This window comes from Pipistrellus hanaki, assembly GCF_964339955.1.
Source record: "Pipistrellus hanaki genome assembly, chromosome: 16".
NCBI classification, from domain to species: domain Eukaryota; kingdom Metazoa; phylum Chordata; class Mammalia; order Chiroptera; family Vespertilionidae; genus Pipistrellus; species Pipistrellus hanaki.
In genome coordinates this window covers 34,705,080-34,724,228 of record NC_140518.1, presented here as the reverse complement: position 1 = coordinate 34,724,228, position 19,149 = coordinate 34,705,080, and the positions used below count along the sequence as shown (strand labels likewise).

At 48.2% G+C, this 19,149-nt stretch overlaps 2 protein-coding genes across 5 annotated transcripts in view; one reads left to right on the top strand and one right to left on the bottom strand.

Annotated features, from left to right (window-relative positions):
• The window catches only part of ANKFY1 (ankyrin repeat and FYVE domain containing 1), a 62,144-nt gene extending 57,035 nt beyond the window's left edge, over positions 1 to 5,109 (top strand). For all 3 annotated transcript variants that reach the window (XM_084862857.1, XM_084862858.1, XM_084862859.1), the window contains 2 exons: positions 550 to 640; positions 1,165 to 5,109. In XM_084862857.1, the coding sequence (XP_084718983.1) occupies positions 550 to 640; positions 1,165 to 1,297 (224 nt within the window). In that variant the 3' untranslated portion in view covers positions 1,298 to 5,109. The remainder of the gene's footprint in view (positions 1 to 549; positions 641 to 1,164) is intronic.
• Positions 5,110 to 5,131: 22 nt separating this feature from the next.
• CYB5D2 (cytochrome b5 domain containing 2) lies at positions 5,132 to 19,112 on the bottom strand. Of its 2 annotated transcripts, none has more exons than XM_084863046.1 (4): positions 18,720 to 19,112; positions 13,788 to 13,928; positions 12,616 to 12,802; positions 5,132 to 6,315 (listed from the first exon to the last, which is right to left on the bottom strand). In XM_084863046.1, exons 1-4 carry the CDS (start codon positions 18,943 to 18,945, stop codon positions 6,270 to 6,272), a joined length of 600 nt encoding a protein of 199 aa, XP_084719172.1. In that variant the 5' UTR covers positions 18,946 to 19,112; the 3' UTR covers positions 5,132 to 6,269. The 2 variants fall into 2 exon arrangements, with proteins under 2 accessions (XP_084719172.1, XP_084719171.1); XM_084863045.1 differs by having other exon boundaries at positions 5,132 to 10,135; positions 18,720 to 19,105.
• Between the last annotated feature and the right edge of the window lie 37 nt (positions 19,113 to 19,149).

Below are 19,149 nucleotides of genomic sequence, written 5' to 3'. Positions count from 1 at the left end.
AGACCCTGGCGTACAGCTAGTGATCACGAAGTTAATACTCATCATCATTGCTATTATTTATACACATAACCCCCAACCCAAATCTCCACGGCCTCCGCAAACCCAACACCAAACCCCTCATCTGTCTCCTTCCTGCTCCCCGCCTCCCCTCCCCCCCTGCTGCTGTCCACTCACCAGCTGTACAGATCCTTCGCACTCAGTTTCTCTTGCCTTTGTCTCCCCCCCATTCCCCTTACCATGTGGTCCCTGCCAGTGTTTCCAGCTGTGGTCTCTGCTCTCTCCTCACTGTGCCTCACACTCCAGCCATGCATTTCCCACAAACACTGCAGTTTTGCTCCCTGGATACCGGTTCCTTCTCCCAGCCTGCCTGGTGGTGCTGGTCTCCATAGGCTCCTCCGTGAAGGCTCCCTGACCCAGTCAGAGTGTTGCTCTTCTGTCCCTCGTGTCACTCTGCAGTGCGTGGTGTACCGCCTCCCTGCTCCTTCTGGAGCTCCGCGTCCTGCCTGGCACATCGCTGTCTGACAGGAGCGTCTCCTGCCTGTGTTACAGATATGCTGTCCAAGGAGCCGCCCTGGTGTGACGGCTCCAACTGCTTCGAGTGCACTGCCAAGTTCGGAGTCACGACTCGCAAACATCACTGGTGAGCCCCTGACCAGAGAAGTGAGGGGAACTTCTGCTGTTGTCACTGCTTCTACCTTTTTCCATAAGCCATGACCTTGCCAGGGCCCTGCACGCTCCTGGGCAAACTTGACCCAAAGGAGGGATGTAAGGGGAGGACTGCACACCTGTGATGCAGGGAGGGCAGGGCATCCGGACCGGGGTCTTTCCTGTGAGTGCTGGGCTCGCAGCCCAGGGAGCCTGCCGGCCTGTGTCACCTTTGCCAGGCTCTCCGCTGTGGCCGAGCCGAGCCGACTCACTGCCTCTCGGAAGGTGAGCTTCCCAAGAATGAGGGGCTGTTTCCAGGACAGCGAGTTGGTTCTTCGGCTGTTTGTTGCTGAGTCTCTCTTGATCTTTAAAGAAAGCCTTCTCCAGAATCACTGTAACGTAACGATTGGCTGGAAGTTTGTTTTCATGGACAAAGGTGCTTGGGTAGAATTTGGCCTCCAGTGTGGCTGCCCCTGCTCCTCAGTCCCCCCCTCACACTGCCTTTCTTTGCTTCCACAGTCGTCACTGCGGACGTCTTCTTTGCCATAAATGTTCGACCAAGGAGATTCCCATTATAAAGTTTGATCTGAACAAGCCTGTGCGAGTTTGCAACATTTGCTTTGATGTACTGACGCTGGGCGGGGTCTCTTAGTGAGCCCCGGGAGGGTCCGGGCCGCCTCCCCAGTCTCCTCCCAGCAGCTGCTCTGCTCGCCAGGCCGACCGCAGAGCAGGAGCCGGCCGGCATCTTCCTGCGGCCACAGACTGGAGCCAACGATTAAGGACCATGTGTGATAGATCCCATTTCAGGTGACTCTGTATGATTGTCCGTGTGACTGTGACCGAGTTCACTAGGAGTCTGACTCATTGGGCCAGGCCACCAGCCTAAGTGGTAAATGCGATAGGAATTAGACCCCATTCTGCTAGCAGCATACAGGAACACTTCCAAGAACCGTCCTCCCACCCAGTAGCCTAGTGTCCCATCTCAGAGCGCTCACCAAGTCTTCCTGCCTGGGCGGCTCACGGGTCGGCTGCTCCAGGAGCGCTGGCCTTACTCCAGGGTAAGTGGCTTTGGACCTTCCTGCACAGTGTTTTCATAGAGATTCTAGGATCCTCTTGCCCCGAAGTCTTTTTTTTTTTTTTTTTTTAAATAAAGCTAAGCTGTATTTATAGTGAGCTACCCCTTTTTAAAAAGGTGAAATCTTTCTAAACAGGGTTCACAATGAGAGCTGGGAAACCGTGGCCTTAACAGCTGAGAGCTTTACCAGTATTCACGCTACTCGGTGTCAGCAGTGCAGTCTGGGCTCGGCACCTCCTGGCAGCCCTCTCCTCTCATCCTGCTGTGTCCTGTCTGTGGAGTCCTCGCTCTGCCCCTGAGGAGTGGCGGAGGAAATGCACTTTTATTGTGCTGCACTTTTTATATAGCTGCATTATTGGTGATTCCACTTTTAAAATCCATATTCAAAAAATACACCCATGCATCCGTGATTCTAGTGATCAGCTTTGACTGGACCTCTGCTCACACTGAGTCTTAAAGGGAAACTCCTGCAGAGTACCATCTGGGGCAAGAGACACACAGGCCAGGGGATGAGAAGGGGATCTCCAGCCTCAGGTGGGACGTCCCATCTCCTTGACATGAGTGCTTCTTGCTGAAACTGCCCCTGGTTGTGCTGTGAATGCTGTTGGTCCCAGGCCCCAGTTCTGTGTAGCTTACCCTGCCCCGAAAGAGCCCGCAGCTGAGGGCCCTGGCCAAACGTGTGTGACCTGGTTTTGGAAGTCTCTGGCTTGAATGTTGAATTGGGCCTTAGTCTCTGCTTTACATATATTAACCCTGAGGTGTTAAACATCTTTTCAGGGTTTGGCCAGTTTTTTAAAAAGTACACATTTAGAGAGAAACTTTTACCACTGCTAAAAAAAAAAAAAAAAAAAAAAAAAAGACAACTCTGAGATGAACAATATGTGTTACACAGTTATACTCAGATTAACAATCTGTTATACATACTGATTTTTCCGACATTTAATAACCACTACATTTTTTTTTGCATTAATGAAGTATGATATATGTGTAAAGGGACTAAATATTTTTTGCAACAGCCTGCTTGTTTGTTTGTTTTGGATAGTGGTATGTCCTCTATGTTGCTGTAGATTTATACATTCGATTATCTAAATGTTTGTGTAAGATGAGCTGATAAATCAGAGTGCTACTTTTTTTTTTTAATATTTCTGTGATTTATAAGATATATATGCTTTCTATGTTAATACGAGCTTGTGCACAATGTTTAAAAGAAAGATTAGAAGAGTTGGGGACTAAAAGTCTGTGACATGTTTCATATAGAATTTTTATAGAAAAACGAGTCTTGGCAAACATGTGACCATGTGAGGCATGCGGTCCGTTTCCATCTTCTGTGGTCTGAGAGGGCCACACGGAGGCGGGCGCAGTTGGCTTGATTCTTTAATTGTCAAGTAAGATAGTTATGCTCCAGGTATGAATTGAGGTGGTTGGTCCTTTTTGTTTTAACATTCATGGTGGAGAGAGGAGGATGGGAATTCAGTCAGGGATGAGGCTGACTGTCCTTCCCCTGCCCTGCCATACCAATTCCAATAACAATATTGCCTCTAATTGCACTTAAAATCATGTTTAGAATATGTTGAGTCTAGGGATAGCTATGGTACGGAGCAGCCGCGAGTCGGGAACATTTTGTGAGTTCCGACTTGGCAGTCTTGTAGGCCTAGGAAAAGCACCTTTCCCCAGACTAGCACATCTCCCTGACCATGCCAGCCATCACTGGGCTCTGCTCTGCAGGTCCCTTGAGTGGCGGCTGCCTGGTGGGCCTATCCCATTCACTGCCTGGCTGGGACTTGACCCCTCTCAGTCTCCTTTGTGCTCTCCAAGATGGCAAGTCTTGGCTACAGAACTCCCTGGCTGCTCCTGTTAAATTTAATTAGTAACCTAAATACTAGTAGCAAAAATTAAATTTTATTCATTTAGAAAGTTGCCAATTGTAAATGAATAGAGCAGGAATAAACTTTACTGAGGTATGATTTGCTGCATCAATCAACATTGTTCTGCTGACTTAGCTTTTTAACTGCCTCGTGCTCATCACCAGATTTATTATACAGTGTGTCCTTAACAGTTGTTTTTAAAGACGAAGGTACAGACCATGTGCTATCTAGGAATCCAATGCCTAAACTAACTTGCTATGATCCTCTAAGACAGAAATTCCGCACAAACTTAAGTGCCTACACGTAGGACTTTTTAACTTTGTTATGTTTCTAGTGGTATCTCATTGAATGTGTTAGAACATGTGTTCCATCCGGAGTTTGTTGCCTGTGCATTGTCAACCCCAATTACCCATTTAGTCGAGGCTGGATTAGACTGCTCAGTTCACCTGCCATGTTCTCTCCAAGAGTGGGGTCCCTGTGACTGTTAGTCCTCTACCTCATTTCTGACCGCCCTGTTCAGCTTCCTCACTCTTCTCCCTGAATGGGGTCCCTGCATGGAACTCAGCGTGCTTGTGGGATCCCCACCACTCCCAACTCATGTCTCCATCTGCTGTATTGAACTGTATTGTGCTAATCTTATCTATAGGCATGAAGTGGAGGGAAAGTCTTGGGGGGGAGAGAGAGCTTTGATCTCCAGGTAGGTTTCTTTAATCTGGAGGGAAAGAACACTGTTGAACTATGTAATGTGTAGACATGAAAGGAAAATCATCCCCAGGTGACAGCCTGAGCAGTTACCTGTAACTCCTGCAAACAGACCCACGTGGAGTTCACAGATGGAGACTGTGAAGGAGCTCCTGCAACGAGCTTTCTTCCAGGACCTGGGACTGCTTCTCTCGGGACAAGCCTGGAAGATCCGGACACTGCAAGCCCAGCCCCTCCTAATCTGGAGCAGCAAAGCTCCCCTCCCAGCTGGGGAGAGGGGGTGGCGGAGAGGAAACAACTTCCAAAGAGGTTCGGAAGCCACATTGTCCTTTTGTGGGAGAAATTGCGTGAAGAGCTGATCATGTGATAAGATATTACTAAACACTTATTAAATTCCCCGAAGTAATCATAGATGCCTTAAAGACATTTTTTGGAAGATCATTGCCTGTATATTTCCTTTTTTGTGTGGCATAAATAATGTAGTAACCTGTTACAATTGACAACATTGGTTTTCTGTAGCTAGGAAGTCTCTCAAGTTGGCGGACTGCTTGACTGATGGCTTGTCCTTGGCCGATGTATAGGTTGGCTGTTACCAAGGGAGAGGGCAGTAACTGGCAGAAACTGCAGCCACACATTTGGGTTGATCACCTTGGCTTTCAAGCCGTTGGGGTGCTGTTCAGTGTGGGGTGATGGCATTGTATCAGACCATGGCGCTTGTCAGCATTGTTTCTTTGGAGTCCGTGTATGGAATGTATTTTTCAAATATTGATACTTGCATTTTCTGTAACAATTCCTTATAATAAAATGAGGGTAAATTGTGCATTTAAAGTGGAAACTTTAATAAGACATTTGTAGTTACTTTTAATGCATAAGTACAAATAAGCATTAAAAACAAACACATTTTTAAAACTCCTGACACGTAAACTTCTTTAACAGTTACCCTGTAGGAAACTGAATTTCTAGCACTTTTCAGAAACACGTCGTTGAAGGCAGTCACAAAGGAGCTATTTTAGGCCTAATGACCAGCTGCCTGGATTTACTGTGCTCTTGGTCCAGCTTCAGCCCTTGGCAAGGTGTGTGGTCACAGCTGCAGCCTCCATCACCCGACCCCACTGGCGTTCTCCAAGGGACTGGAAATCCCCCCTGGCTCCGTCACTCAGGAGCAGCAGCTCGAGAGGATCCACCCACGGCGGGGTTTCTGCTGGTCCTGAGTGGAGGGGAGGACTGACGCTTGTTTCATGGGATACTAACAAGGGCTAGGCCTTGCATGTTAAACCTAGTGGCTGCAGCACTTGTAGGGACTGTACAAAGCCAGTCGCTCATAGGGCCTCACACTCCCTTGAACTAATGTTCTCCCTTTCTTTACCTGGCTCCCATTTTGCTTACCCTTATTTGGACCACCTGTGGGGAGATACCTCATCCTCTGGTGGCTTTTCTGACATTTAATAGGAACTGTTAAGTGCTACTAGCCGCCCTGAAGGTGAACATTGGTCATACTATGTGAATACGAACAGGAACCAGGGATGTATCCACTTTCTCCCAATTTTGCCCAGCCAGGTAAGGCTTTAGTTCTGCTTTGTCAGTTAGCTGACAGTATTGGGCAAATGCCATAAGTGCCCAGCCTTGGTGTCTGGGCCTATTTAAGGGAAGTGACCGAGGTACTTTTTCACTTATAGGTTGTCTGGAGGAAGATGATCAGTAGTGCCCTTCCTCTCATGCAAATAGAGCTGGTGTGCACACCGAGAGTACCCTGCAGTGAGGGCTGATGGGAGCAGTGTCTGCTGCCTACTTGAGGAATCTGGGGGCTCTGGCAGTAGGAGGTGCTCTTGAAGGTAGGGGTTCAGCCCAGAATAATCTTGAGGGACACTGCAGACTTCTGGACAGAAGCCCCAGCATGTCTGTGAGGCTCTATCACATCACAGCTTGTCCTGGGCAAGCAAGGGATGGGGAGATGGTCTGATACGGCTTCCTTTGCTGTACAGTCATGCAGTGGCGAAGCTGTGACCAAAAAGGCCGGGCTCTTTAATCCTGTGTTTATAGAAAACTGGAATCTCAATTCAAAGGCAGATGTTACATTTCCTTCAGCCTGTTGGGGCAATTGCCCCACCTTTGCTTTAACACTGCCCAGTGGCAGAGGGAGCAACTTGGTAAAACACTCACTCGGCTCTGCCACCCCATGACTGCTGTAACTGTTAGCAGGTGGGGGCAGATGGATGCCCCCTTTCTGGTCTATAAAATGAGGCCCTCTCTGGGCTGGCCTAGAGGTTAAATGAGAACAGATCAAGTTTCCTGCCCAGCAGAGTTGCCCAACGTGTATTAGTTTTCTTCTCCATTTCCCTCTGCCAGCAGGTCTTAATTGACTGAGCTGAACTTTCTGTGGTTTTCACCAGAGGGACTCCTTCCTCCTCCCTACGTTTGCCCGGGTCCACCTCTGTGGAGAGAGAAGGGAGAGGCATTGCCAGGAACCACTCACCTCCCATGGCTAAGCCTTTCGGACCATTAAAATGACAACCTGCTCTTGCTGAATCCTTTGAAGATCCCCCACTGACACAATCCCTGCCTTTCTGCTATACTGTAAGCTCCTTGAGGCCAGGAGCCTGGCTTTCCTCCCGACCTCCACTCCCTGGCACAGGTGCTTGGCAAGTATTTGTTGAATGACCAAGGGCGACCAGAGCAGTGGCAGTGACTGGTTCCCAGTTAGCTTGGTGTTGAGATGCCTCAGGGGCTGAATGGAATGCAGAGCAAGGAAGGCCCTAATCTCAGCTCCCTGCTCCTGCCCCAGGGAGGGCACTGGCCTGCCAAACTGCGGGAGTGAAAATAGCCAAGTCGGGACTAGAACCTTGAGTCCTAGGCTCGGCTCCACAGCTTTGTGTCCTTATGAAGTTTTTGGACCTTGGCCGCCTCATCTCCAGAACGAGCTACCTGCACACGTACCGTGTGCTCCAGGTCCTGTGGATACAGGGGTACAGAACCCGGCAGCCCTTGGTCCCTGTTCTCAGCCTGCAGTCCAGAGTGAGAGGCTGATGGGAAATCGTGGTCACAGAACACAGGTTTGTTATCTGAGAACACATGGAACCCGTGTTGTGGGAACGTGGAGGAAGGTGCATCTAAAGCCAACTGGTGGGCCAAGGGTTAATGAAAGCTTCCACGAGGTGCGGTGTGGCTGAATTTCGGGGAGAGAAGAGGTGGACAAATTGAGCAGAGGAAGAGGGATCATTCCAGGTGGAAGGCGTTGCAGGCACACTGCAGTGAGTGGAGGCTGAGGGAGGAGATGGAATGCCAGAAATGAGTTGAGTGCCTACAGAATTGCTCAGGAAAGGCATCTGGACTAGATCCAAGGAGTGGGAAGAGCTAGAGGGAAGGGTCATGGAGGAGAGGCAGCTTTTAAGGAAAGGGGCCATCGGATAGAGCGAAGCTGAGTTTATCCTGCTGTTGATCAGGGAAGGGCAGAGGGATTTAGGGAGGGAGAGGTTCAAGGTTCAGGAAGGTCAGGTGAGGAAGATCCTGGGGTGGGAAAATGAGTCAAGAGCAGAGTCCGGTGTAAGGAGCAGGTGTGGCCACAAGGGTAGTGAACCATGAGACTGCCCTTGTTGGGGAGGCAGCCTCCATTTGCTAGTCAGTGAATCTGGAAAGCTATTTAATGAGATTAATTATAAACGAAAGAAAGGAAGAATAGAGGATGTTTAAAATAAGAGTTGAGTCCAGCTGGTGTGGTTCAGTGGTTGATCCATGAACCAAGAAGTCACTATTTCAATTCCTGGTCAGAGCACATGCCCAGATTATGGACTCAATCCCCAGTAGGAGGCATGCAGGAGGCAGCTACCAATGTTAATTTCTCATCGATGTTTCTATCTCTGTCTCCCTCTCAAATCAATAAAAACATTAAAAAAAAAAAAAAAAGTTGAGGGGTCTGGGAAAGGAGTGGAGGTGAAGGCTCAGATGAGGAGAAACCATGTCTAATACTTTATTGCCTTATCTATGAGGTGGAAACACTCCTTGCCCCTGTCTACTCAACCTTAAGAAGCCAAGAGTACATGGTATGAAATACGCCAAATGTAGATTACAGTGACCTTGGACAAAGCCTGTGGAGAGCGGCTACAGCGTTTGGACAGGTTCAAGCCTGGGACTAATGAGGGCATGATCCTCTCGTGGCAAAAGCCACGTGCAAGTCCCAGCACAATTACAGCCAAAGGCTATGGCTGTAAGCTTGAACCTGTGGTCCCACAAGGCTAAGTGATAGGGGCTGCAGGAGGTGCAGCCAGTAAACAAAGCTTGATCAGATGCATGTAATTGAGTAGATTCGAAACCCACGAGAACATTGTAACCACACCCTTACTTTGCCTCGTGGAAACTGGCAAAGTAACAGGCTATAAAATGAAGACTCGGCTTGCAGGCCTTGGCCTTGTCTCTCCATCAGAGAGTGCAGCGTCCCACCCAGACCCAGCTTTCTTCTTGCCGGTCTTTTCTCAATCCTTCACCGCCCCCTCAGGCTCACCGAACCTGGCCGTGCTGGCGCCACACACAGCCCACTGGAAGAGCTGCAGCCCAGACACCGTCAAACTGAGGCTTTTCGTACTGGCACCTGCAGCCTTGCACAAACTGCCTTTCACCAAAACGCAGAATTCCCCCTTTGAAAACACACCACACCTTATCTTAAGTTTTTGAGATAGAAACTATATCCTTGCTTTAAATTTAAAGAGGCATCTGGATTTGCTGCATCTATATAAGCAAAAGCTTTTCCAATTTCTAGAATTAGTCTACTCTTTATTGTCACCTCTGGCACAGCTGGTATCAGTGCAGCTTTCTGTTGTAAATTAGGGAAGAGGAGTCACATGTAAGAAAAGTTACAGCCTGAGACGGTTTGGCTCAGTAGATAGAGCACTGGCCTGCAGAACAAAGGGTCCTGGGTTCGATTCTGGTCGAGGCATGGACCTTTGTTGCAGGCTCCTTCCCAGTCGGGGCTTGTGCAGAGGCAACCAGTTGATATGTTTCCCTCACATCAATGTTTCTGTCTGTCTTTCCATCTCCCTTTTACTCTCCCTAAAAATAGCCTCGGATGAGTATTAACAAAAAAAGAAGAAAAAGTTATAAAAGTCAGGGGTAACAAGTTTAGCCATCACCTGGAAGAGAGTATGTGGATGCCATTCTTGTTTGTTTGTTGTCGTTCGTTCATTCATTCATTCATTCATTCATTATTTTTGGTCTTTTCTGGATGTATCCTCTTGTTTCTGAGTTGTGAGAGTGATGTAGTGCCTTTTTGCCAGTGCCCCTGACCAGTCCAGCAGTTGATCTGGCAGCCTGGGAGTCCGTGGGAAGGACTGAAGCTCAGAGCCCTTTGCTTGTCTGTCCAGTTTCCAGTTGGTCATATTTGTGTTAATATTTGAGGGCTCTGAAGAAGGATGGCAAGTACATCTAGAGGAATAGTGGCAAAAACGGACTGACCAGTACTAGGTGAGTTGCCCAGCTCTGGCCGCGGTCACCAGAATGGTGAGCCCATGGTGAGGGTCATGGCCACATTAGCAGACGCCGGAGTTCTTTGGCCCTCTTGTTCGATGTCAGGAGCCATCCTAGTGCAGGTGAGCCAGGGCTCATTGGGCTTCTCTGTGCATTATCAACAGACAGGGCACCAGCTTAGAGTGGGAAAGAGCATGTAGTTGCCAGGGGTGGGCAGCCTGTATATTCCTCCAAGTTGGGGTGGTCCAGGTCCCCACGATTTCTGTGTGTAGGGTTGTCCGGTGCTGGGTCACTAGGGGGACCGGTGGTTCTCACACACACACAGTGGGGCTCCTTGGCCCCTGGCTTGTACAGCTTCCTGGGGACACCAGTCCAGTCTCTGCTCACGCCTCCACTGGAGATAGAAGGAGAGAGACTTAGAAGCGTGAACTAGTGAGTCTGTCTGGGGTGGGAGGAAGCAGTGAGCCATCTTGACATTTTACCAAGGCGAGGTCTGCAGTGTTCAGCCCCTGAACCTTGTGCTCTCAACTTCTGCCAGCTTCCCTGCCCAGGGCGTCCTGCAGGCACTGCTCCCTGGCCCCGCCCTGCCCTGTGCCTTCCTGGGAGCAGCACTCCCTGCATTGGCAGAAACACCTGTGGAAGGCTTTCTCCACTGGCCCGTGAGCGTCTCCAAAGCAGAGTCTGGCTCTGATTCTCTCTTCCCTTCCCACTCTATCCTAGTGCCTTGATCTTAGGGTGTTGGGCACCTGGGTAGGGTGGACAACTGAGGCAACAACACAAGCTATAGTGGTCAGCCTGCTCTGAGAGGCCATTTCTTGCCCCTTGTCCAGGCGCAGTCCTGGCCACCTGGTCCAACACAGCCTGAGCAACCTCCTGTCCGGGGCAGAGGAAACCCACCTCACAGAGTCCTGAGTACAGCCTCCCACGGACTCACAAGCCTTGCAGAGAAAAATGAGATTCTTGGAATGGATGCCCATGTAGGTTCAAGTGCCTGGGACCAGAATCACTTGCTGTCAGAGAAACTGCTGCCCAGTTAACTTACCCAAGAGCAAGGCTGTCAGGGAAGGGCACTGAAATGCCACCACCTTCTAACCACCCATCCCATCGCCAGTGAACCTTGCTCCACACCCAGTCCCTGCCTCAGGACTCCTCCTCCCAGTCTCAGGGAGATAGTACCCGTGGAAACAAAGTATTGGGTTGAAGCACAGGGATGGGGTCACGCTCCTTGGAGTTGGTCTGGAAGAGCTTTGTGGGGAAGGCAGGAAAGTGAGAGGGTGTTACACAGAAACAGGCAGGGCTGTGGGGACGGAGAGGGAGGCAGCTTCTCCCCTGCCCCTCATTCTGGAGACATGACGACCCTGGAGGGGCTGTCTCTGCGAAACTGGTGGCCGGGGAGAAGAGGCTTTCCTTCCTGCTGCCGTCACCCCTGCTCCCCTGAATTAATGGGGGGAACATGCGATGCACATGGGGCTGGGCCTGGAGAAAGCTGCTGGCTTCGACACAAGGAATCAGCCTCTAGGAGAGCACAGAGGTGTGGCCTCTCCCGCAGAAGAGGGTGGATCTACACAAAGCACTGAACACAGTGGTCCTTTTTTTTATATATATATATTTTTATTGATTTTTCACAGAGAGGAAGAGAGAGGGATAGAGAGTTAGAAACATTGATGAGAGATAATCATCGATCAGCTGCCTCTTGCATACTCCCTACTGGGGATGTGCCCGCAACCAAGGTACATGCCCTCGACCGGAATCGAACCCGGGACCTTTCAGTCCGCAGGCCGACGCTCTATCCACTGAGCCAAACCGGTTCTGGCACTGTGGTCCTTCTTGCATAAGCCACAGCAGGTCTCCCTGACCCTCAGTGACCTGGGCTCTTACTTTGAGGCCCTCCAGGCTGGGCGTTTGTCTAGTTTCTTCTTTCCCCTTATCAGAGCTAAAGGAGATGTGAGGGATTTGAACTGCATTTAAAATCCAGGCTGGCCTGATGGTTAAAGCAGGAAAACTTTTTTTTTCTCTAGTTTCCCAAAACTAACCTGAAATATTCCCTGTGACATCCTATCTAATATTCTAATCTGGCTCACTTAAATTCTTACAGACAGGGACTTCTCATCTAGCGTACCTCCTGGAATTACTCAGAATTTGCAGAGTTCTTAAGAGGCACCTCATGGCATCAACGCAAGTGGTTCTGTCCACCTCAGCCCTCCGTTAGGCAGGAGTGGTCTGTGCTGAAAAAAGGGAAACAAAGGCCCTTGGATGAATGAACAGGCCAAAGCTAGAAAACGGTGCTTGTGACTTTTTATTCCCTGCCAAGGGTTCTTCAGCAGCAACTTTGGGGAATTCAAAAAAGAAAAAAAAAAAGAAGATGGCCAGATCTCAATCCTAATGTTCTCATCCAGTTGCCTGCAGTGAGGTCCCACCATTGGTAATTTTTTAAAATTGCCCAGAAGCTGAAACCGGTTTAGCTCAGTGGTAGAGTGTCGGCCTTCGGACTGAAAGGTCACAGGTTCGATTCCGGTCAGGGGCATGTACCTTGGTTGCGGGCACATCCCCAGTAGGGGGTGTGCAAGAAGCAGCTAGTCGATGTTTCTCTCTCATCGACGTTTCTAGCTATTTCTCTCCCTTCCTCTCTGTAAAAAATCAATAAAATATATTAAAATAAATAAATAAATAAATAAAATAAAATAAAATAAAATAAAATAAAATAAAATTGCCCAGAAGATTCTAACATGTAGTCAAAAGTGGAGAATCACTCTCCCAGGGCACATGCATTTTGAAAAAGCCCCCCGGGTTAACCATCACCGTACGGCCTCCCTGACCCACAGGACGAGCAGGGAGTGGGTCTGGAGCGCAGAGGCAGCGGGAGGGCCTGTTTACCTCGACTGGGAGCACCAGAACCGGCTGCCCCGGGCTGAGCTCCACTCCGTGTTGCATGGTGGAAACTTCTTCTTCTCTTCCAGTTCCTGCTTGTTTGCCTCCAAGCCTTTAGTGATCATGGCTTCTACCTGGGCCAGTTCCGAGGTGGGTAGCCCATCCTGTCCATAGAACCTTCCAATCACCCTGCCTGTGGTGATAGGAGAGCTGCTGTCAGAACCGGAGGGGGAGGGGGGGCGGGGGGGCGTGGGGACGGGGAGATGTTCGGCTGCTCCCGCAGTTGTAATACAGCCATTTCCCAGGGCTTCTGGGGCCAGGGCTCTACTGGAGCCTGCTGGCTGCGTGTTTCTTAAGAACTCATATTGGAGGACTTGGAGCACCTTCTATCCCAGTGTTTCAACATCTTACAACACTCCAGATAGAAGCATCCCTTTTGTACTTGTTGAGTCTTCTGTGGAAATTATAAAATGTCTCACTTCCAGAAATCAGGCCTCTGAGAGTGGAGCCATGTAATTCATTTTCAATGCTCCTCAGTGCCTGAGGCACACAGTAGGTGTTCAATAAATGTACAAATAAATGGCATTCTGTGTAACATTCTTGTGGCTTAATGCTTCCCAACATTGAATTATTTTGTCATATATAACTATAAATAAATTACTTATTAAGCAATTACTTAGTAGCAGGTGCAATGCTAGTACAAACTACTATTTTCTTAATCCTCATAACCCTGAGAAAGTAATCACTGTCCCCCTCTCCACAGGAGAGAGGGGGGAGGAGGGTGTCTATGAAACCAATGAGTGGTTCTGAGCCCACGCACATGCTCTCTTCCCCACGCCTTCTTCCCCCCCTCCTTCCCCCCCCCCCCCCTCTGTTATCTTCTTGCTCAGTCCTATGGACATACTGGGTGGGAATTGGTTTTAGTTTAAAATCCATGCCAGAATTTGTAACCGACTAAGTCAGTGGTCGGCAAACTGTGGCTCTTGAGGGACCAGGTGCCCCAGCCATTTCCTTCAGGGACTCACTGCCACACTACCAACTAATAGAACTTAAGGTGAAAGATCCATAGGTATTTTTTACATTTTAACCTTGAATCCAAGCCCCAAAGAATTCTAGTCCCTTAAAAACTTGCAAGAAAAAGAAATGAAATCTTTGGAAATGACCTGTGGAATACCTACCAACAAATTTGTAATTCTTCTCATAGAATGATAGCCAATTTTGAAGTGTCAGCATCTCAGAAAGGGACAGGTCAGATACATCATCCACAAGGCCTGCTTCAGAGTAGTCCCCAGTCACAAACGCTCTGGATGCGTCTCGGCCTGCAGGAGAGATGTTTCCAGTCAATGGGCTTATAAATCACTGACATCGTATCAAATCATGAATCTATTTCCTGAGAAACATCTGAAAACCCCACTGCCCACCCCCAAGCAAACATAACCCCCTCCTCTGTCACAGGTGCTCCTGGAGCTGGGACACACGTTTTGGCATTTATCACATTCTTTCATCTTCTTTCAGCAACATTCAGGACAGCGGACCATGTCCCTCGGCTTCCATGACACCACGCTCTGGTTTTCCTCCTGCCTCTCCAGCTCATTTTCTACCAGCCTCCGAGATCAATTATTGTCCATTTCCTCTACTCCATCCACACCCTCCGCTTGACAATCTCATCCACTCCCTTGGTTTCAAATACCACCTCTAAATCAAAAATTGCTAAATGTGTATCTTTAGCTCAGACTTCTCTTGAGCTCCAGACCTATCTGTCCAATTGTCTACTCAGCATCACTTACATGTCATCACAAGTTCAAAATGTTCACACTCAACTAATGGTCATCAGCACCCCCAGCCGTAGGAAACTCGCATCTGTTCTAGCATTCCCTGTCTCAGTAAATAGCAACCAGTTGCTCAGTCCAGAAATGTAGTCCTTGACATCTCCTTCATCCCTCACATCCAATCAGTCCCCAAATCCCATAACCTAAATAGTTCTTTCTCCATCTGCCACTAAGCAAGCCCAGGCTGTCATCATTTTTCATCTGAACGGCAATAACCTCCTAGCGGTTCTCTATACATTCATTCTTTCCCAACTGATCTCTTTTTCATAAAACAGATTATTTTAAACACAAATTGATCAAGTCATTCTCTTGCTTAAAAATTCTCAGTGATTTTCTTCTGCTCTATGATGTCAAAATTCCATAACAAGCCATTCAGAACTCTGCACCAGCTGCCACCAACCTGGCCTTTCTCTGGCTCCCTGGCCTCTGGTCACAGCAGCGTGTGTTCCTTTTCACACTCACCACAAAAATAATTCATTAATTGTTTATGTGACAACTACTGAATTTCTGTCTCTTCTACTTGTCAGCACATTTTATAAGGGAAACACGAAACTCCTTTAGTATTGATTACTTAGTGTCTTTTTTTTAATAATATATTTTATTGATTTTTTACAGAGAGGAAGAGAGAGGGATAGAGTTACAAACATCGATGAGAGAGAAACATCAATCAGCTGCCTCCTGCACACCCCCTACCAGGGATGTGCCTGCAACCAAGGTACATGCCCTTGACCGGAATTGAACCTGGGACCTTTCAGTCTGCAGGCCGATGCTCTATCCACTGAGCCAAACCGGTTTCGGCTCAATGTCTGTTCTTTAGTGCATTCTCAATAAGTATTGATGGAATGAAATCCAATTGATTTTCAAAAAGGCTGTCAAGGCAATTCAAGAGGGAAAGAATAGTCTTTTCAACAAACAGTGCTTGAACAACTGAATAGCCACATGCCAAAGAATGAAATTAGATCCTTCTACCATATGCAAAATGAAATAAAAATAGATCAATGATCTGAATCTATGAACTAAAAACTATAACGTTCTTAGAAGAAGACAGGTGGAAGTCTTTGTGACCTTGGATTTAGCAATAGTTTCTTAGGACACCAAAAGTACAAGCAACCAAAGAGACAAAATTAATTGACCTTGATCAAAATTAAAATTTTTTGTGCTTTAAAGGACACTATCAAGAAAGTGAAAAGAGACCTGACGGGTGTGGCTCAGTAGCTTGCGCGTTGTCCTGTGCACCGCAAGGTCACTGGTTCGATTCCTGACTGTGGGTTCTGTCCTAGTTAGGGTATCTGAGATGTACAAAGGGGGGAGGCAACCAGCTGATGTTTCTCTCTTCCTTCTCCCTTCTCCCCTCTCTAAAATCAATTTAAAATATGTAAAAAAATATCAAGTTACAAAAAAAAAAAAAGGTGAAAAGACAACCTACAGAATTGGGGGAAATACATGGTGGCCCCCCAAAATGTATACACACTTTTTTTCTGATAGCTCAATTGATGTTTCTTTTCAGATTTAACCCATTGGAATGAGTAACTTCAAAGTGTGTATACATTTTTGGGGGCCATCCTATATTTGCAAATCATTTATCAGCATTCAGTATATACAAAGAATTCTCACAACTCAAAAATAAAAAGACAACCGAATTAAAAAATGGACAGAGAATTTCTCCAGGGAGCATATACAAATGATCAATAAGCAAATTAGTTATTAGGGAAATTCAAATAATCAAAACTACAATGAGATATCACTTTAAACTCACTAAAATGACTATAATAAAAAAGACAACCATTCAGTGAGGAAGTGGAGAAACTGAAACTCTAATACACTGATGGTGGGAATGCACAATAGTGCAGCCATTTTAGAAAACAATTTGAAAGTTTCTCAAAAAGTTAAACAGAGGGGCGTGAGGAGGCAGCTGATTAATGATTCTCTCATCATTGATGTTCTCTTTTTCCTCCTTCCAACTCTCTGAAATCAAAACGTTATTTATTTTAATACACTTTAAAAAAATACATTTTATTGATTTTTTACAGAGAGGAAGGGAGAGGGACAGAGAGCTAGAAAAGTCGATGAGAGAGAAACATCAACCAGCTGCCTCCTGCACACTCCCCACCAGGGATGTGCCCGCAACCAAGGTACATGCCCTTGACCGGAATCAAACCTGGGACCCTTCAGTCCGCAGACCATAGCTCTATCCACTGAGCCAAACCGGTTTCGGCAAAACATTATTTCTTTTAAAAAACTATTATTTAAATAGAGTTACTTGGCGATTCTACACTCAAGAGAACTGAAAACATGCCCACGAAAAAGCTTGCACATGGATGTTTAGAGCAGCATTATTCATAATAGGTCAAAATGAGAACAACCCAATTTCCAACTAACGAATAAACAAAAGTGGTCTATCTATACAATGGAATACTATTTGATCATAAAAAAAAAAAAAAAATGGAGCCCTAGTGAGTTTGGCTTGTGGATAGAGCGTTGGCCTGCGGATGAAATGGTCAATTCAGGTCAAGGGCATGTTCCTTGGTTTCATGCTCCTCCCTGGCCCGGGCCCGGACAGGAGGCAACCAATCAATGTGTTTCTCTCATATCGATATTTCTGTCTTTCCCTCTCTCTAAAAATCAATGGAAAAATATCCTTGGTGAGAGGGGAAAAAAAAGGAATGGAGTGCCAGTACATACTAATATGCCACGGATGAACCTTGGAAACATTATGTTAAGTCAAAGAAGCCCGTCTCAAAAGCCACATGGATGACTCCATTTCTATGCAATGCCCCGAGACAGAGTGGAGAGTAGTTGCTGAGGGTTGGGGGATGGGAAGGAATGGGGAGTGACTGCTAATGGATGTGGTCTTTTTTTTTTTTTTTGTAGGGGGGCCGATAAAAATGTTCTGGAATTAGCAATGTTTGCACAACTTTCAGACTATATTAGAAACCACTGAATTATACATGTTACAGGGGGTAGATTTCACATTGTATGAATTACATCAATAAAAAGTAACAAAAAGATTGACTGAACAAATGAATAAATGAACCTAATTTGCGTCTCTTCTAGACGGTGTGGGCAGTGGGAGCATGTTGTAATCTTTGGCACAAGGCAGGCTACACGTTAATGGTCAATAAATGATGAATGAATGATGGGCACCCTGCAGAAGAAATAGCACCCAGAAGAGGTTTCTATGCTCACACTTGTGGGTACAGCCATGACGGCTGCATGAGGGTGGGGCAGGATAGTGCACCCAAAAGTGCCCTCTCCTCGCAGGTAAACTAAAACCCTTGATTCGGGTCCCAGCTCCACTTCGAACTCACTGTGTAGCCTGGGTCAGTCCCTTCCCCTGCTCAACTGTTCCAGGAGCTTGGCAACACCAACTGAACTTGACTCCTTTTCTGTCTATGCTGCTTCCATCTCTCAAGTTCTCCCTAGAAACAGGGAAGTGACTTGTATTTAAGTACCAGAGGCAGCTTCCCAATTTCCCTAAAATAATGATCAAGTGGAAAATGTTATTTAATATCAGCGGAGTCACTGGCCTTAAGCTTGCTGTGCATTTTCCCCCCTCTTTAAATCTGAGAGATGGTCATTCCTCCGGGCTGGTAAGGCAACATCTCTAAAAGTAATAAGCTTGTGGTTTTAGCTTAAGTCCTGTTAGCTGTGAGGGCTTTGGGCAAATTACATCCTTTAATCCCCTCAGCTGTAAAATAGGGCCAGCAGGACACACTTAAATTGACAAGGGTTCTTTGAGGCAAAACATACACACAGCTGTGAGTACTGAAGGGGCTGTAAAAGGTGGCCAGCGCTCTAACCTCAGAATCTTTTTTTTTTAAAGAAAGGCAGACACGTGCATCTGAACCAGAAGCAAGAACTACTCAAACCAAAGGTACTCCTTTGAGGGGAAACGTGGATCCGGAGGAATTGAAGAGAAGACTGGAATCAGCTGGGTCTCATTCATTTCTGTGCCCTGGGAGCCACACAGGGTGGCATAAAGCAGGCGCCCTCGGGGGAGCTCCTGCCGGTGGGTAATGGGGAACCAACAAGAGGCAGGAAGCGCGTCTCTCCATGTAAGTCAGAAAGAACGACACGGGGAAGAGAGGCCGGCAGCTGCTAGCCACAGTCACGCCGGGCCAGCGAGACCGGAAGGGCCCGGCGGCAGGGCCCGGCCCCACGCCGGCCTGATGAATGCGGGGAGGGAAACAGCAGGGAATCAATGAATGAATGAACGCCGCACCGGCGGCTCCCCGCCCGCGTCCGAGCACGAAGAAAGGGCACGAGCCGCCGCGCTACTACCTGCGAAGCCGCTATAGGGAGCCCCGGGCTCGTAATGCCTGCGGCCGGAGGACACGTCGTAGACGCGGCCGAGCAGGGCCAGGTAGAGGCCTGGCTCCCCGGGGCCGCCGCGGTGGCGGGCCAGCTCCCCGGGGGTGAAGAGGCGGGAGCCGGCGCGGGGGCCCCACCAGCCCACCAGCCGCGCCGCCAGGCCCAGGAGGAGCCCGCGCCCGCCGGGCCGCAGCATCGACGGCCCGCCGCACGCCCGCCCGCCCTCCGCTCGGCCGAAGGGGCTGCCTCTCTGCCCACAACGAAGATGGCGGAGACGCGGGCCGTGACGTCACCGGCGTCACACTCTCTCTTGTCCCGCCCGGCCCTGAGGGGACGCGGAGGGCTGAACGGGAGACAGTCCAGGTCAAGCTCACTTCCTGGCTTCTACTCTTTCCCGTGC

What these genes read in the sequence shown, in the direction of transcription:
- CYB5D2 (XM_084863045.1), bottom strand. Translation starts at nt 18,945, where the DNA reads ATGCTGCGGCCCGGCGGGCGCGGGCTCCTCCTGGGCCTGGCGGCGCGG. An exon ending in TCCCTATAGCGGCTTCGCAG is followed by an intron (nt 13,929 to 18,719) that starts GTAGTAGCGCGG and finishes TCTCTCCTGCAG; the next exon opens with GCCGAGACGCATCCAGAGCG. An exon ending in GAAGAATTACAAATTTGTTG is followed by an intron (nt 12,803 to 13,787) that starts GTAGGTATTCCA and finishes CTATCACCACAG; the next exon opens with GCAGGGTGATTGGAAGGTTC.